Below are 18,375 nucleotides of genomic sequence, written 5' to 3' on the forward strand. Positions count from 1 at the left end.
AGTCTTTACCTTAAGTGAGCCTGTCTGTTGTCTTTTTGCATCTAAGATAACATACACTTTGGAAGGTCAGTAATCCCTCCCTTCCCCCCACCACCACCACCAGAGCAGGAAACTGTAGAATCCCTCATTATTCTTCTACGGATGACCATCTCTGTGGGCTGTAAAAAGTGAAGTATAACTATCCTGTACACACATATGTGTAAGAAGTACCTTTCTCTCCAATTTACTTGAATCACAGAGATTTCCCGTTTTGCTTTCTCCCACCCCATTAATCTACCACCGGTGGATTTCATGTAACCCTCCTCCTGTGATTCTAGGTATAAAATCAGCTGCAAACCGCCGCTTTGTGGAGCGTTGTCTCCGTCAGTTGAAACTTTGCTTCCCAGCAATTGGCATCGGCTTGGCTCAAATTAACTCTTTATAGGCTTTCTCTTAGGCTGGATGTTTTTCCATCGACAAGCATGTTTCATTAATATCTTGAACCTAGTCAGACAAAGACAGATGTTGACAGAGACTGAAGGAGAAGGTCACACAGGGGCAGAAATAGACAAAGAATGTAGGGTGTGGGGTGCTGAGCTGCTGCCAGCCCACGGTTGCTGACTGTGTGCGTGACCTGTGGGTTTGGGATCTCTTGGGGTGTCCTTGGCTGACTCTGCACTGTTTTCCCAGGTCTTCCGTATATGTCTTTAAGTCCCCCATGACTGAAGTTCCCACACCAGGCCAGCCCTCCAGACCCGAGAGTGGACCCAGCCTTGGACAAGAGCCCTTATGCCACAGAAAAGCTGAGAACAGGTCCAGCTACCACAGCTGTGCAGGGGGTCGGCTGTTCCAGCAAAGCTGCCCGAGGAACCTGGTTTTCAGCTCCCCCTGCAACTGCTGCACCAGGAGTGGATTCCCCAAGGCCCCTTTAGCTCCAGAACCCAGGCCAGAGCCTGGGATCCCACACAGCCTACCTCCCCAGCTATCCCTGGGGTTGCAGTCTGGCCTCTGCAGGCCTCCCTATGGCCTTTCCATACCCAGACTTTCTGCTCTTAGACCTGGAGTCCTTTTGGTCTGGTCCTCCTGGGCTGCCTCTTTTACAGGCAAAATAAATCTTTCGTTTGTACCCTGCTAACCCCAGTTGTGGTGTCTTACAGCGGCTTTCTAAGCACACTGCTCAAAAACGGCCCTGGGGGTGGGGCGGGCGCCAGCCCAGTGGCTCAGGCGGTTAGAGCTCCATGCTCCTAACTCCGAAGGCTGCCGGTTCGATTCCCACATGGGCCAGCGGGCTCTCAACCACAAGGTTGCCAGTTCAATTCCTCAAGTCCCGCAAGGGATGGTGGGCAGCGCCCCCTGCAACTAAGATTGAACACAGCACCTTGAGCTGAGCTGCCGCTGAGCTCCCGGATGGCTCAGTTGGTTGGAGCGCATCCTCTCAACCACAAGGTTGCCGGTTTGACTCCCACAAGGGATGGTGGGCTGCTCCCCCTGCAACTGGCAACTGGACCTGGAGCTGAGCTGCGCCCTCCACAACTAAGACTGAAAGGACAACAACTTGACTTGGAAAAAAGTCCTGGAAGTACACACTGTTCCCCAATAAAGTCCTGTATCCCTTCCCCAATAAAAAAATCTTTAAAAAAAAAAAAAAAAAAGCAACGGCCCTGGGGAAGGTCGGAAGCCAGGAGGGGAGGGTGGCATAAGGCAGCATAGGTAACAGCAAGGTGAGAAGGCAGTTAATTCAGGTCTGCAAAGCCCAGTGCCAGCTTTCACCTCCAGGACTCCACATTCCAGCGGGCAGTTTCCAGGGCACAGATGACTGCACCTGGGGCACAGCCCTGGGTCTGACACATTGGCTCAGAAAGTTTTGGAAAGAAGAGCTTATCCTGACCTCCACTCAGGTGTTATTCCCAAGATGCACACAAGATGGCAGCAGAGACTAACTTTTCCTAGTGACCTGCACAGGGTGTTTTTCCCTATATGCACAAGAAATGGCAGCAGAGAGCATCTCCCTGCCCACCCTCATTAGCATGAGAATCCAGGCCCCTGGGACTCCGTTTTCTTTGAGATAGATCCTGTGTTAGGCCCTCAGAGACCTCATCTCACCTACTGCTCCTATTTTCCAATTGAGGCAGAGACAACTATTATCTCCATTTCACATGTATTTAAAATGAAGACTGATTCTAACGCAGTCCTGAGGCCAAAATTGGCCCACATGAGCCAGAATAGCTTGCACACACGGGATCCTGGACAAACAGAGTGATCCAAACAGTCCTTGCAGCGTTGGGTGCAACCTTGGTCATTCTATTGAGGAAAACCTGCACGTAAGATAATGGTGCAGCGTTGCAAGGCACTCACCCAGGCTGGTTTTGGGGTGGAACCGGGGCCAGCAGATGGGGACGGGGACAGGTGGGAAGGGAGGTGGTGGCCTTGCCCTTCACAGGAGGACAAGCAGTACCAGATCCTTGTGACAATGACTCCCACACACACACACAGCTATGCCCTGACTTTGCTGGGGTCTTTTAAAACCTCTTTGGGCATCCGGATGGCTCAGTTGGTTAGAGCACGAGCTCTCAACAGCAAGGTTGTTGGTTCAATTACCTCATAGGACGGTGGGCTGTGCCCCATGTGACTAAGATTGAAAACGGCAACTGGACTGGGAGCTGAGCTGCGGCCTCCACAACTAGATTGAAGGACAACGACTTGACTTGGAGCTGATGGGCCCCGGAAAAACAAACTATTACCCAATATTCCCCCCGCCCCCCCAAAAAACAAAAAAACTTAAATCTCTTCTTCCTCAGCCCAGGGCACGGCTCTGCTTCTTCCCCATGTTCCCTTCCTCTGAGGTCACAACTGACAGGAGCTTCCTGGATGCTCAGAATGGAGTCTGGGGTAGCACCTTCCTTATGGAGGGTGCCTGAGCCTCAGACAAGCGCAGAACTGGCTTCTGTCTCCTCCAAGTACTAGCTGTGTGACGTCAGACAAATACATGGAAATTCCATCTTCTCACCTGTCAGGTGGGGATAACTGCTCCCTCTCAGGGTGGCTGTGAGATCAGTGAGATGATGCAGGTCAGTCCTGCCCCACACGTGATGGGCCCTCACTCCCCCTCCCTCTTCCCTTCCCAATCCTTTCTCTACCTCCATGGGCTGGAAGGATCAAGAGTTTAGCAAATAGTCAGTCTCCTGGTGGCGGAATGAGCTCTCCTGTTGGTGTCCACACAGCCACAGTCCTGAGTGCTGACTCTGGCATCTGTGCCAGTTTCACCCTCAGGGCAGCGCTCACCACAGCCTCTCCATCTTCTGAGCTGAGGTGAGACCATGATCACCTTGGTTGTGTATGTGCTGTGACAGGCAGTGTGCTGAGTGCTTTGGCTGGCTGTATTCTCTCCTATTTTACTGCAGTTTTCTAAACCACTTTATGTAGGTACGGTTGACAGAAAAGCCATATGAAATTAACATATGCAACTCGATGAGTTTGAAGATCAGTGTACACCTGTGAAACCATCACCGGATCTATGCCATAAACGTGTCCATCACCGCCACTCGTTTCCTCCAGTCTACATATTTATTTATTTTTTATTAGTACTGTCATCATCACTTGTGTGTGTGGTAAGAACACTCACCATGAGATCCATCCTCTTAGCAAATCTCAAGTGTACAAACAGTATTGTTAAGTATAGGCACCATGTTGTACAGTAGCTGTGTGGAATTTATTAATTGTGCATAACTGGGACTTTCTACCCCAATTACCACAGTGCACATTACCAGCGACACCAACACCAAGCCTGCTAGCACTGAAGCCTGCAGCTTCAGTGCTCCGTGCCCAGGCTTCTCAGACCCTGCTCCACGACATGGAGGGGAAGAGGTGGTGTGCCAGGGGGCCGTTCTGAGCCCATGGAAGTTAGGGAGCTAACGAATACCTCCCCTCATGACTTCTGAGGCTGAGGCCCCAGGTCACCCACCAAGAGTGGACAACAAGGTCCTTATACTTGACCAAGCTCAAGTGTAGGTGGGCTGGGATCCTGAGTGTCTCCTGGAGGCCAGCATGGACACAGGCCCAGGTCTCTGACCCTTGGCACTGCTGACCAACATCCTTGTGGTGGGGGCTGTTGTACAGTGAGCAGCATCCATGGCTTCTACCACCCACTGGCACATCCTCCAGACACTGCCAAGTGCCCATGGGAAGGGACGGTAAGATTGTTCTGTTTAGGAACCCCTGCTCTTATCCTGCTGCACAGATTTGGGCTCTGGCCAGCCCTTGGGCTGCTCAGGCAAACAGGACTTACCTCCTAGCCAGGCCACTGGGTGAGGGGGGCGCTGGAGTCTCTTCCTCTCCTCTCCATCACTGTCTCCTCTCTGTCACGTCTCCTCTCTGTCATGTCTCCTCTCCATCACGGTCCCCTGTCCATCACGTCTCCTCTCCATCACGGTCCCCTGTCCGTCACGTTCTGCTCTCCATCACAGATGTTATCAACAAGATCTGCTGATTCAGCAACTCACATGAGGTTGACATTTCTTCTCTCTTATTCAGGTCGTGAAAACAATATCTTGGTTTCATTATTAAATCCCCGTATTCTTTATGAAGAAAATAATGTTAATCCCCATGTACCTAGAACTTCGAGATTTTAAAGCTACTGCTGCTTCCATTTAAGACACTGACGATTGTAAGGGCTTTGGGAAAAACACATCTTCGTGGGTCTATAACATGTTTCCTTTTTTTTTTTAATTTATTTATTGGGGTAACACTTGTTAGTAACATTACATAGATTTCAAGTGCACAACTCTGTATTACATCACATGTTTCCTTTTTGATCCCGGGGGGGCTCAGGCACCACTTCTGGATGGACTAATTGAAGCTAAAGATTTGAAGAGGATTAGGCCCATTCCCCTCCCTATTTCCTCTCTGTGTCGGGGCCAGTTGCCGGCCCTGTGCAGTGGTGACGGGGGCGCAGTGCAGGGACGCCTCTGGCTGCTGTGCTAGTTCACCTCAGGCCAGGGGACTCACTCCTGGCACCCTCCCTGGGATGGCACCGCCCACCCCCCCACCCCCTTCAACCACTGATAACTGGCAGAGCACTGTAATGACTTCCAAGTGGGGCCAAAGCTGCTGTGTCTTTCGGTTGCCAGGCTGTAACCCTGAGACAGGCAAGGAAGCCCGGTGGTGCCTGTTTACCAATAAATACTGCGGTCAGTGAGGGGACCTGTCCAAATGCCTCGTGGGATGCCTGCAGAACTTGCAGAGGCCATACGACCCCTCTGGTGAGTCTCCACATTTAATTCAGTTGAATCTGAAACCTCACAGAGGCAGCTGGCGCCAGCACTCAGCACGTGACTGGGTGAGTATGCACCACCTGGAGCCCACCCATGGGCCTCCCAAAGCTCTGGGGACTCACGGCTGTGTGAGGACCGGTGGAGAGCTTTTCAGTCATGCGGCTGGACTGTGAAGAAGCTTTTCCAGCCAAAGGCTCAGCTCAGCCAGTTGTTTTTGTCTATACCTGACCCACCCACAGGGTTGAAGCCGTAAAGAATCCAGTTCAAGTCTTGGCTGGAAACTCAGGCTCCACCTGCAAACAGCCAACTTTCCCAGGCTTTCCTCCTGCTGATCAAGCTGATCAAAACCTGACGGGGCGGCAGATAACAGGAAGAGGAGCAACCTGCCCATGAACAACCCAGGGTCATGTTCAGATGTAGAATCCACTGCAGGGGCTTGGGGGGGGGGGGGTGCCCTAATGATTGCCAGGTGAAGCCCACGTTGGTTGCTGGGCCTTGGACACACTATGCCATGAGTGTGGCAGAAACAATGTCATTCCATCAAGCCTGGAATTCTGTTCTCTCTAGCTTTCCCTCCCACTCTTCAAACCCTGAGCTTGCTGGTAGGTGCACCCCCACCCTAGAATTATGTTCGTTTCCCCTCAACCCCTCAGCCCACCTGGAACATGCACCCACGCCTCTCCGACACACACAGGACAAGGATGTCCACTGTCGGCCATCACCAGTACCCTGGGACTCTTCTCAGGGCCTTATTCAGTTCAGGAAATGGCCTTTTGAGAGAAACTCATCTCCTCTGGACACTGCTTGCTCTCTCTTAGCTTGCCCAGTAGGTATCTCTCGGACATGTTTTGATTCTGCCTGGAATTTATTAAATTTTGTATAGATAATTAACACACCAGGTCATTCCTAGCTTTCAGACCAGTGGACATGCTGAACCTTCCGTTTGGAATAGTTTTCCTGCCTCTGTGGGAATCTCTCGACAGTTTTGTTTGCTTGCTTACTTCACATGTGCCTTGTTTGGGAAGTCTGTCTGCATGTCCAGCCCCAAGCCCAGCAGGATGTTTCTCCTGAGGGCACCTGACTGCTGTGACTGCTTCCTGCACTTAACGGGACATTTAGTGAAACGAAATGAAAATTAAATTTTGGTAATGCAATTGGGCAATCAGTACTAAAGGGCTTATAGATATGCATACTTTGTGGCCTCGTAATTCCACTTTTAGTTAGGAGTCCAGTCTAATAAAATCATGAGAAATAAATGAATTCAAGAAACACAGTATTACATAAAAGGTAATCATTGGAAACATTTTAAACATCCAATAATGGAATGGTTGAAAAGTATGCCTGTGTTCATATACCCAATTTTTAAAAACCATATTTTCTAAAATCGCTTAATGAAAATGTTCTTTACATGAGTTGAAAAGAGCAGGCTGCGAAACTGATTAAACAGCATGATTTTGTAAAATATGTAAATACTTATGCAGAAGAATAAACATAAAATATACCAAATTGTTAATACAATTGAATGCTGAGTAGTGTGAGTATAGGTGGTTTAACTTTATTTCATTTCTTTGTATTCTCTGGATTTCTTTTACAATGAATTTATAGTACATTTATAATTATACATTGCAATTATTTATAGTATACTTTCTCGGAGATAACAAGTAACAACTGATGCTATCTATCTCGGAACATGTGTTTTTCCTACGAGCCTGGGCAGAAGTCTTCCTTCTCAGAAGACAGGCCGAGAGGGGCTCTGACCCTCTCCTTACCCCTATTACTTTGACCTGTGCCTTAGGAGTCTGCCTCCTGCAGAACTTCGCCCAGACCACCGAGCGCCTGGAAGCCAGTACACACAGGTGTGGTTCCTCTGTCATCCAAAAATCGGCCCAAAGCAGCCTCCTTAACGGCCGTGCTGGGGAAGCGGGGCGAGCACTGGAGAGAGAGCGCGGGCACGGCGGTGGGAATGAGGTGCCCTGGGTCGGGTGGGCGATGCTTGCTTTCCAGGCTCAGGATTGCACCGACAAGAGCGCGCACCTATCACTGGCGGCAGCCTGGGGGCGGGTCCTTGACGGCGGGGCGGAGCGAGTCCTTGGGGCGCGGCGCAGAAGGGGCGGATCAACGGGGTTGCGGGGCGGGCACAAGGGGAGAGTCCTCGGGGCGCGGGGCGGGGTTTGGAGGAGGGTCCTCGGGGCGCCGGGAGAGGGGCTCCTGGGCGCTGGTCCGTGGGGCTCGTGTTGCGGGTGCTCGGGGGCAGGTACTCGTGGGGCGGGTCCTTGAGGCGCGGGGCGGGTCCTCTGGGGCGGGTGCTTGATGCGCAGGGCGGGGATTGGCTGCGGGTGCTCGGGGCGGCGCGCGCCGGCGTCCCCCGCTCCTCTCGCGCGCGGCCGCTGAAGTCCCCGAGGCGCGCGGCCAGCCCAGCTCGGGCCGCCGCACTCCGAGCAGCCCCGCGGCCGGGGAGCGCGGGCCGTGGCCGAGGCCGCGGCGGGGGGCGCCGCCCCCAGCGTCTTTCTGCAGCCCCTGGAGCGGGGGGCGAGGGCAAAGACGGGGTGAGCGGGGCCGGAACCATGAACCGGAGTTTCCACAAGTCTCAGACCCTGCGCTTCTACGACTGCAGCGCGGTGGAAGTCAAGAGCAAGGTGAGCCGGGGCTGGCGGTCTGCGCCCCCTGCGAATGAATGGGCGCCCCGCGGGGCTCGGGGCGGTGCGGGGGCGACCGGCGTCCGCGACAAGTTAGGCGCGCAGGCGCCATCTGGGAGATGCAGGGTCCGGACGTCTTTCCCGCCCCTCTGCGGACACAAAGCCCGCAACCTGGTGAGGCCAAGGCACCCGGAGGGCCAGAGCCATCGGCCTGGCCGCGCGGGCTTCGGACCCTCAGCGGGAACGGCTCTTTTGTTCCATCAGCGGGAAGCGCCCGGCAAGCCGCACGGTGGCGGGGCCTCGGGGGCCCGGGACGGGGGAGGGCTCTGACCGCGTTGCCTCCCCTGCGGAGAAGCGTCGGAACCGGCCAGGGGAAGACCGCAGCCGGCCCCCGGCGCGCCCCAGGCCCATCCTCCCGGGCGCGCTGGGCGGACGGCTCCTCCCGCTGCCGGCGCCCGGCCCGAGCGTGCCCGAACTTGCGGGCAGCTGTGCGCGTTTGGGTTACTGACTGATAGGATCTGGCGCTTCTGCTCTTTGCGGGGGCGGCTCCTTCGCCCCAGACGCTTTTGTCTGCACGGGTCTCTGTGGGGTACCCCACGGGCAGATAAAAAGCTGCAGTTGTCTGTGGTCCTGGAGAAGGGAGCCCTTCAGGCCTTCGGCTGACTGCTGCTTGGAGCCAGCCCTCCCTTTCTCTCTGAGCCCCCTGCCCGCGGTAAAACAAGGCGGAGCAGCCTGAGTGCTGGGAGGGCGGGGCCGGAGGGTGGGCTCTGATCTCACCTGCGCGCACCCTGGAGGCGCGGAGAGGGTGTCTGTACTCTGACGGGTCTCTGGGGAGATGAGTCCAGTGGCCCCCGTACCTGGGCTGCCCCTTCCGGCAAGGCGGGGTGGGGCGTGGGGTGGGGGTCCTCTGTTGTAGGACTTCCAAACCATCCGCCGGGTGTGTGTGTGTGTGTGTGTGTGTGTGTGTCAGTGTGTGTCATTGTCAGGGGCGGGGGATCGAAGCTGCAGTGAGTTGCAGGATTTCATTCTCATCTTCACTCACGGACTTTTTATGAACCCCTAGTTTCTAATAAGGTCGCACCGTTCCCCCACTGCGAATTCTGTGACCCTCGCCCCCGCTTCAGCCCGGGAGTGCCCCACCCCCCAAATCACATGGGCCTGCTGAGTCGTGTGGGAGAAGAACCGCCAGGCATGAGTGGGAGTCCTAAATAACTGTCTGTTTCTTTAGCTCTGTGGGAATGTGGCTTTTTAGAGCTTGTCCACTGCAATAGCCACTGAGCACATGTGGTGATTAACTTTTTCACTTTTTACAAATTTTGAGATCATAGATTCCCAGACAGTTGTGGGAAAAAATAGAGAGCCTTCTCAAAGGTGACATCAGTGTCAGACCCAGGACCTTAGCGGACGTGTTGGCATGTGCTGAGGTCACCACTTTTGTCGCATGCACATTCCTGCAACCACCAGCACTGTTGAGAGACGAGCACTTCTGTCACAGTGGCCACCTGATTCCAGCGTGCACTCAGTTGTCATAGCCACATTCCCGCTGCAGTGCAGCTGCCTGATCAGACGCACAACTCCAGGGGATAAAGATGGAGGAGACGCCCTTCCCAGGCCTTATCCGGCAGCTCTGGACTGCTGGCCCCATGCAGGCCGCTGGGGGCTGGACAGTAAGCCTGTCTTTGACTCTCCTTGGGGACTGGGGCCTGTGCGTGTGCTGGTGGCCCAGTGGGGTGTCTCAGGACACCCTGATCCTGGGTTCAAGTTCATTTGCTGTGAATGCTCCCCTGGAGTAGCAGAGCCAGAGTTTTTCTTGAATTTGGGACCACCTCTGCAAGGGCCACACCGTCCCACCCTTGCTAGGCTGCTTGGTTCTACAGTCCCTGCCCCTTTTGGAGGATGGGCTTGCCTTACTAGCTATCCAGAGGGTTCACATGGCTCTTCCCTTGGTAACACCCTTCCCCGGAAACCAGTAATAGCTAATATTTGCTCCCATGCAGTCCATCTCTGCAGGGATCCTTTACTTCTGTTGTCAAAATACAGGATGCAAAACTTTACAATAGTGATGTGTTTGCTTAACCTAAGTGTAGCTCCAGAACACATTGGTTTGTATGTAGGGAAATGGTGCTAGCGGGCTGAGTCCAGATGGTTCTGCTACCCCTACCCTTGTGAGCTTTCAGGCAAGTCATTTACTTTTCCGAGCCTCAGTTATTCATCTGTGAAATGGGCATGTACCTGTTCTGCTCCCTCCCAAGACCAGATGGGATGATGGGTGTGAAAGTGTGCAGCACCTACAGTCATAGAAGTGACTCACCTGTGTGTGTCAGCTACAGGTGGCTCAGGGCTCTGCTGCGTTTCAGAGCAGTGGGTCTGAAAATCACCTCTGATTCTCTCAGAATGTTTGGTGTCAGCCATCTGACAGCTGGTCAGTTCCCAAAGCCTTGGTGACATTATCTTGACCTGGTTTCTCTCCACCATCACGTCACTTCTTACACTTCCCCAAACGTTTCTGCCTTACTCGCTGCGATCCTGATTCTGACATTAGGGCCACCGTTTCCCCATTTACTTTGACTGCAGCCTCTGCTCCGGGAGACCTGCAGTAGGAGGGAGGGGCCGTGCAAGTGTCTGGGGAGCGTGTTTCAGGCCAAAGGGAGCAAGTCTTGGCCCACCAGAGGGTGGAAGGAAAGCCAGTGCTGGGGGAGGGTCTGCAGGGGTGGAATAACTGGGGATGACTTGTCATTTGAGGAGAAGATAGAAAGTGACACAGTGCCCCTGAGAATTTGGCCGGCCTTTAGCTACATGAGTGGCTGGTCAGCCTCACCAGCGTCTGCGCGGTCTGAAAGCTACAGGACGCAGTCCTCCCATCTCAGCAGTGTGCTCCACCTGGATCCGCCCTCTGCTTCGGGCTGCGGGTTCAATCCCACACTGGTCTCATCCACGGTCCCTTGCTGCCCCAAAAATGCTTTGTCTAAGAGTTTTCCCATCCTGCCGACCCTCAGGAGCAAAGCCCACCCCATGCCTTCCCCAGGCTGGCTTCCTCTGTCCTCTGACCCTGTTTCTGTGTTTCCCTCATCTTAGGGCTCTTGTCACAGTGCTGGCACAGGGTTATTTTAAAGAGCAGGGACCCAGGAAAGTGTTTACACTCACAGGACTTGTGGCTATTGTGTTTGGGGGAGAACAGCACTAATAGAAGGTTTTAATGCAGGTTTTGCTGCTCTGTTTAAATAACATTGGAGGCTTGTTTGGATTCTAAACAAATACATTGTTCATTGGAGAAACCATTTCAGGTGCAAAGGGAGGTAATTCTCCTGTCCAAAGGTGAGCCACTGTATAGGGCTGCCCCGTGTCCACTGCACCCTTTTCATGCTCTCACCTTTGTTTTATAGAAACAGGGTCAGATATAGTAGGCATGTTATTCTGTGGCCCTCATTCCCCCTTCAACTCAACAGTGTAGTGCAAATGTTTTCTTCTGTCATAAATATTTTTAGAAAACATATTTTTAAAATGACTACATAGTATTCCATCTTACGTGTAAACCATAATTAATTTAACCAATATCCCATTTGGGTTATTTCCAATTTTCTCTATAATAAACAATGCTGTGAATAACATCTTTATATTTAACTCTTTATATAAATATACATAGTATATGAAGAATACCGATTCTATTAATGCAGTGCAGAGCTCTGATGTCTTTAGCACACATTCCTAGAAGTGAAATTACTGGGTGAACAGTATGCGTGTTTTTAAGGCTTTGAATACGCGTGGCTGAATTTTCTTTCAGAAAGTCTCTCCTCCCGGTTTATACTCCCCGTCCCGCACCTGTGCCCCCGTCTCTCACCTCCCTTCAGCACTAGTTTTCCGCTTCTTTCCCAATCAGATCAATGAAACGCTGTCCCGAACCCTTGATTTGTACTCATGTGTAGGTGAATTGAACGTTTTCATGTCTGTTTCTCCCCTGCCCCCTTCTGTTTGTGCTCTTGTTTTTTCTGCATTCACGGAGCTGCTTGTCCAGTCGGTGCAGGTGCTGGTAAGTTCGTGTGTCCCCCATCCCAAGTCTTGTCTCTGGCTGAGGCTGCTGGCTGCCTGGACACGCCCTCTGTCAGGTGGGGTGGCTGCGCCCTTGCCTTCCGTGGGCGGGTTGAGAACTGCCTGACACAGTTTGACTCACCTGTGTGTGTCAGCTACACCCTTTTAAGGTCCCGGTTTTCTTGTATCTGTGCATGTCTGTGTTCAAACAGGTTCGGTGACTATATTTGGGAAGTTGCACCCTAGGAGACCACTCAGGGACCAGGTGGAGGTGTCATGTGGGCACTGCAGGGGTCGCTGGCAACCTCCCTGGCCTGTGAGCAGCAGAAAGACCTGTGCACCTTCCTGGGGGCACCCCAGCTAGCCAGGGGTTCCAGCCCTTTCCAGGGACCCATGGTATCTCAGGGTCTCCCAATTTTAGGGAAGGGAAGGACTGTCAGGAATTGGAAGGTGCAACCGTCAAGGTGTCAGAAACCAGAACGTTTATGGATCGTGCCCAGGAGTAAGAAGGGAGAGTATCCTGACCCTTTCCCACGAAGGACCCTCTGGATCTTTAGGGGAAGCAGGGAGGGGATGGGATTGATGACAGAAGCACCCGACAGGTGGTCAGGTGTCCTGAGGGGTCTGGGAGTCACCTGTGTCCCGTTGGCTGTTGACATGTTGACTGGCTCCCCACTTCATTTTGGCAGGTTTCTACTGGCCCCTGCGGCAAGGTGGGAGCTGCTTTGCCCCTTTTAGCTCCAACACACACCCTGTAGCCCTCCTCTGAGGCTGTCCCTGGGTGTAGAGATGGTTCACAAGTATTTCTTTAAATTTATTTAACCACTCACCCCAACATACGTATTTATATACCAGGCACTGTTCTAAATACATTGTGAGTACAGGTATAGTTCATTAATCCGTGTCACAACCCCATGATACGGGTTCTGGGGTCAGTCCCATTCCACAGGAGACAGCCATGACATCCAGGGCGTCTCACTAAGCCACCCAAGGCAGTGTGGATCCAGGCCTCTCCACAAACTGTCTGCAGCCCCTGACCACGCCTCCCCAGACATCCATGGAGTCCGCAGCTCACGCTGCGTGGAATGGTGAGACCCCAGCCGTCTGCATCTGCCACCGTCTTGCTGCATGGCCTTAAGGCACGTCTTCTACTCAGCAGTCGCTCTGAACGTCTGCTCCACCATCCAGTCCTTTATTCACTTGCTCAGCAAGTACTATGCACCAGATCTGGGCCTCGTGCTGGGCTGCAAAGTGGCCAAGACCGACAGTGTCTCCACCTTAAAACATATGGTCCAGTGAAGGTTCGCTCGGGAAATGACTGCATTTGTTGGTTAATAAATCAAAACGAGTAAGGAAGAGACTCTTGGCCTCACAGAATGTAAGGTCCCCACCGCTGACGTGCGAAGGGCTCTCAGAGGCGTTCGACGCTGTGGTCTGAATCGCTGCTCTCCTGCTGTGCTTTGCTTTCCTTCAGTCCACACCAGCTGCTGTGGGCCCTGCTGGTGGCTGGTGTGCCAGGCAGCGAGGAAGGTGGAAGTGTGGGCCTGGTGCTAACTGACAGGTTGCGGGACTGATGACGGTGGGCAGTCTTCCCTTTAAAAAGTGTCTGACTTTCCCACGTGGAGTGGAGACCTCCACCCCTAGCAGCCTCAGGCCTGGTGGTTGTGGAGACGCGTGCAGCCTGGGAGTTGGCCTGTGTCACCTGCAGCTCACACCTGTGCACGCCTGAGCAGGTTGAGGGTCACTGTGCAGCGGAGTCCTGCCGAGGGAGCGTCACACCGGGAAGCTCGTCGGTCAGACCAGGCCACAGAGCTCTCTGTGCCTTTGCTGCTGAGGCAGGACATGGAGCACTGATGGGTCCAGACGTTCACCCTCGAGTCTCCTTTGGGGACATGTGCTGTTAGTTGTGCAAGGGCCCACAGGTACCCAGCAAGGGCTGTGGGAGAGAGAACTGAGGGTCGTCCAGGTGGTGAGCTGTGCGGGAGGAGTTTGGGGACTGGACTTATGTCAGCATCCTGTTTTCCATGGCGCCCCACCCACAAGTCCTGACCTCACTTCCCTCACTGGTCTGGACTGATAACGGGGTGTTGCTATGGGACAAAACAAAACTCTGCAGGTAGGGGGTCTGTCACATGGAGGAGGAGACGGTGGCACTTGGGCCCTGGCCTGAGCTCTTCTCCGGCCCACCGGTAGCCCACAGGTGCAGGCCTGAGAAGGATGCAGGTCCCAGCTGCACACGAACATGCTCCCTTCCTCTGCAAGCTGGCGCAGAGGCTCTGTGCCTGGACACACGTTGCCCAAGGAGTGCTTTTGCGTGACACGTGTGCTGGGTGAGCCCCACCCCGCTGCTCCCTGTGAGCTCAGTGTCACCTGTCCCATCCACCCCCTTCCCAAGATGGGAGCAGTTTCGCAGGTACGTGGCCACACAGCTTGTCAGCGGAGCTGTTCTCAGCCCAGGCGGCCATCAGCACCTATCCCTTGAGAGTGGACGGGGTGTGTGTTTCTGGGTGCACAGCTACTGTGTGGAGCATGGTGGGAGCAGCTGCCCCAGCTCCCATCTCGTGGAGCAGCTGCAGGTGGTATGACCTCTCGTCTGTCTCAGTGACGTGTCACGGCTCCGTTGCTGGGAGCATCAGTTTCAAGCCGGGCTTCTGCCAGCCGTGCTTGGTGCTGCAGACACCTCACGCCTGGGCTGTGGAGAGGCGGCCTGGTGCGTGAGTAGGCTGTGCACTCGCCTGACCAGGGTGCCAGCTGTAAGTGGCACAGCCAGGTCTCAGCCCCTCGGTGCTCCACCTGCTCCATCTCATCCCTGTGGTCCCCGGCTCCCACCTCCTGGGACAGACAGCACCTACCTGCTCCAGATGTGCTCTGAAGTCTCGTCATGACTCCCTCCACCTTCGTCTGCAACACCCCCCGCCCCCCAACCCCTGACACTTCAGGTACCTCTGCCTGAGTGCGTTTCTGCTTCAATACTGTCTCTTGAAGGCAGCCTCCTGTCCACCAGCGCCCCCTCTCACAGCACTTTACCCCTAGCTGCTGGGGTGGCGCAGCTCTGGCTCGCACTGCACCCCTACCCCTTGGCCAATGGCCTCTCTGCCTATGCTGTCAGCTGTCCCTTCCCCCATGGGGTGTCCCTGCTCCTGACCTCCCAGTTGGAACTCTTACCCCACCGTTGCAGCTCTTTGGATTTTATCAGAGTCCCTCCTCTGTTAGCCTCAGTTTCCCTTCACTAGCCTTTGCTCTGACAGCTTATTGTATCTTACGAGGTATCAGGCTCCTGTTCTCTAAAGTGGTAACGGTGCCACCTCTGGTTGCTTCTGTTGGGGTTACAGACCAGCACACAAAGCCTGCTGCTGCTGGTCGTACCTCTCCCAGCCTGCAAGAGGCCACAGACCATGTTCCCAAACCTGTGCCCTCCACGCTCAGCCTGCCCCCGACCCCTGCAGTGCTGTGTCTCTGTGTGCAGATCACATGCGTGCCCACAGCGGTGACCATAGGCGGTGGACCGGGAAGCCTCTTGCAGGACGTGGGGCTTGTCTGAGCAGTTCTGCAGGTGCTTACGGCTGTGCCATCATCACTCTGCCTCGGGGTGGGTGGATGGGCACAGGAAGGGGCCAGCCCTGCTGTGAGCCCCACCCTGTCTGACTCACAGGTCTGTGGCCCGATGTTAAACTGTCCTAACGTCTCAGCACGGAAGTCATCCCCTGACACGGTCCCACGCTCCGACAGATGCAGGTGCCTTGTTAGGTGGCAGCCTGTGCTTCCTGGTCGTCCCCTAAAGGGAGGTCATTCTACAGTTTTCTCTGTGGCGTGCGTGTGCATACATGATCCTTGGCCCTGTCCCAAAGCCGTCACAAGGTGCTTGCATTGACCTACAAATGCACGCTCCTTACATCTTTTCTGATTGGCTCCAGCCCCCTTTCTGACAGAAGCCCCGACCCTGCTTGAGGTTGCAGGGCTCTGACGGTCTCAAGGGAGTCCATTCTCTGCAGTGATTTGTTCAGAGAGGGCCATGTGACCCCCACCCCCCGGTGAGAGGGAGAGTCCTCTTCATCTGACTGTTGTGATCCAGGAAGAGAGAAACATCAGAGCTAACAGCCCACAGAACCATCCGTCACTAGCACCTGACCACCCGGAGGCACAGTGAGACCCTGCTAGTGTGGCCATTGCCCTCTGCGCTGCTGTGGGGGAACTGCTCCCAGTCTCTGTCTGTCCTTAGAATCCTGCCTTGTCCTGCCGTCTCTCCGTTCCTAATTGCACATTTGCACGTATGATTGCTGTTCACCATCGGGCTTTCAAACCATCAGCCCCATGAAGACACCCAAATTAGCACATGGCCCTGCCTGTAAACTTGTGTTGAATGAATGAATCCTGAAAACCGCCCATAGCGTGACTGCTGGGTAGGGAGCTGGGCCCGTGGAACGGAGCCTGGGCCCAGCCCCAGACGCCCCTGCCTCCCGCCCGGTGCCCCCCTGGGCTGCTCTGCTGCACCCAAGCATTTGTCGACCTACTTGGGATCACACGGTAGATTCAGCCCCGTGTCCAAGACACAGCTGTCACTTCCTGTCCTGTACAGTCTTCCTGAGGCATTAGCTGTGTTGGCTTCATCGTATTTCACCCCGGGAATGAGCCCGTCTGTTTGGTGAGCTTTTACTGTTTCCATTTTCTACTGTTGTAAATATTTTGATGAACATTTTCCATCGGAATGCCTGTGCTTCTGATGACCCACTACGGTTGCTCTCACCTGACAGGCTGGAGCTGGGGCCGCACACAGTCACCCCGTGGGCGGGAGCCTCTGTTGGGGCTCGGCCTTGGTGGGGGCGGTGGCGCTTAGGGGCGGGGCTTCTGGGCCTCCAGGTGGGGAGCCCCAGGCCGTCCTAGCAGCAGCGAGGGATCCTTGTCCCCAGAGTCATGAGTGTGCGTCACTTGAGGCCTGCGTTGTAAGACAGACTTCAGTTCCCGGGGAGTCCATGTGTGGAGGGTGTCGCAGGCCCCTGAACACCCCTCGGGAGATAAGCACAGCCTTTGACAACCAGGATGCGACCCCAGGAATCCAGTGCCCAGGCCGTGCCAGAGAGCAGTCGGTGGGTATCGGAACAGGAAGATTGAGTGTCCAGCACCCTCCTTGGCCCCTTGAGATGAGGGCAGTTTCAGGACAGCTGGAAGGACTCTGGCCCTGAGGACTTTTTCAATAAAATACTGCAACCCCAGGAATTCTGTGGGGAGTCAGGACCAGCTTTGTGGCCGTTTGGCAGGCGGTTTCCTGAAACCTCACACCTGGGGCTGCAGGTGAGGTAACAGGCCAGTCCCCTAAGCCCCAGAGCAGTAGTGCAGAGGCCGCCATCCAGGACATGTGAGGAGACCCAGGTGGCCCTGTGCGGGGATGGCCTGTGGCCCTGCCCCTTCCCTTTCCCCAGGCACTTACCACCTTCTTCCTGTATGATTAGGTATTCATAGCCTTTACCGCTCACTCTGTCTTCCACACTAGGCTCTGCCTACTGAGGACAAGCGATTTTCTGTTTTGTTCACTCAGTTGCCCAGTGTGTAGAATAGTGCTGGTGCTTAGAGCCGTTCGGTAAAATGTGAGCAGGAGTGAAAGCATGGTCACACCTTGCACTCACCATTCCTTCAGCAAATGTCTTCAGATCTTCAGAGCGCCTTCTGCATGCCAAGGTCAGTGGGGGTGACATGAAGATCACACTTTTCTTTTACAACCGTAAAGGCCAGCAAAGGCCAGTGTTGGAAAGCATATGTTCAGTAAGTTCCTTCTTGGCAGTGTGAAGAAGTGAGTTCAAGTAAGGAGACACATGTCACTTAACACGACACCTTTGTACAAGTGTAATGGTGCTTTGGTTGTTCTTGGTATCTCAGATGATTACACTTCCTTCTTGGGAAAGTCATTTGGAAACAACCTTTTTTTTTTCCAAGAAAACTCCCAGCACCTTCAGGTAGCCACTGAGTTTCATTGAGACCATGTAAGCCTTTGTGTCTTTCAAACTGGCACTTACGGTGGAGCGGTGACGTATCAAATGAAGTCACAGCCAGTGCCCTGCTAGCTTCCTGCAGACAGTGTGGTTTATAAGTTTAAAGATCCCCAGGTGGCCCGTTCACTCTTCTGTTCACAAAGACTCACTGAAATGCTGCCTTCTTGGCTGTGCCTGTGAGAACATCTTCACCTTGGTGCTGACACATGGCATTTACTTCAGATTGACAGGGCCAGGCAGATGGATGCAGAGCAGAGAAGGTGAAGGCAGGTGCCGGTGCCTGACGCCATGCTCACGTCTCCTGACTTCCTGTTTTGTAACTGTCAGCCAATGCTAATCTGTTTAAATTATAGACTTCTATTTGAAACCGGTGAACAGAAATTTAAGTGGTTGATTCAATAAAGATTTGAGTACTTGCTGTATACCAAGGGTGCACCTGGCTGGAGCCTGCAGGCTGCTCTCACTGGCTGGTCCAGCTGT

The 18,375-nt window shown here is 54.0% G+C and overlaps 1 protein-coding gene across 2 annotated transcripts in view; it reads left to right on the top strand.

Moving 5' to 3' along the window:
* Positions 1-7,637: 7,637 nt before the first annotated feature.
* PARD6G (par-6 family cell polarity regulator gamma) overlaps positions 7,638-18,375 on the top strand; it is a 54,858-nt gene continuing 44,120 nt past the window's right edge. Inside the window, exons 1-2 of one of the 2 annotated variants that reach the window (XM_074339780.1) lie at positions 7,664-7,885; positions 11,898-11,912. In XM_074339780.1, the coding sequence (XP_074195881.1) occupies positions 7,814-7,885; positions 11,898-11,912 (87 nt within the window). In that variant the 5' untranslated portion in view covers positions 7,664-7,813. Of the gene's footprint in view, positions 7,886-11,897; positions 11,913-18,375 lie in introns of both variants that reach the window. The other variant, XM_019716016.2, reaches the window with a different exon arrangement.

Source organism: Rhinolophus sinicus, linkage group LG09, assembly GCF_036562045.2.
Source record: "Rhinolophus sinicus isolate RSC01 linkage group LG09, ASM3656204v1, whole genome shotgun sequence".
NCBI lineage: Eukaryota > Metazoa > Chordata > Mammalia > Chiroptera > Rhinolophidae > Rhinolophus > Rhinolophus sinicus.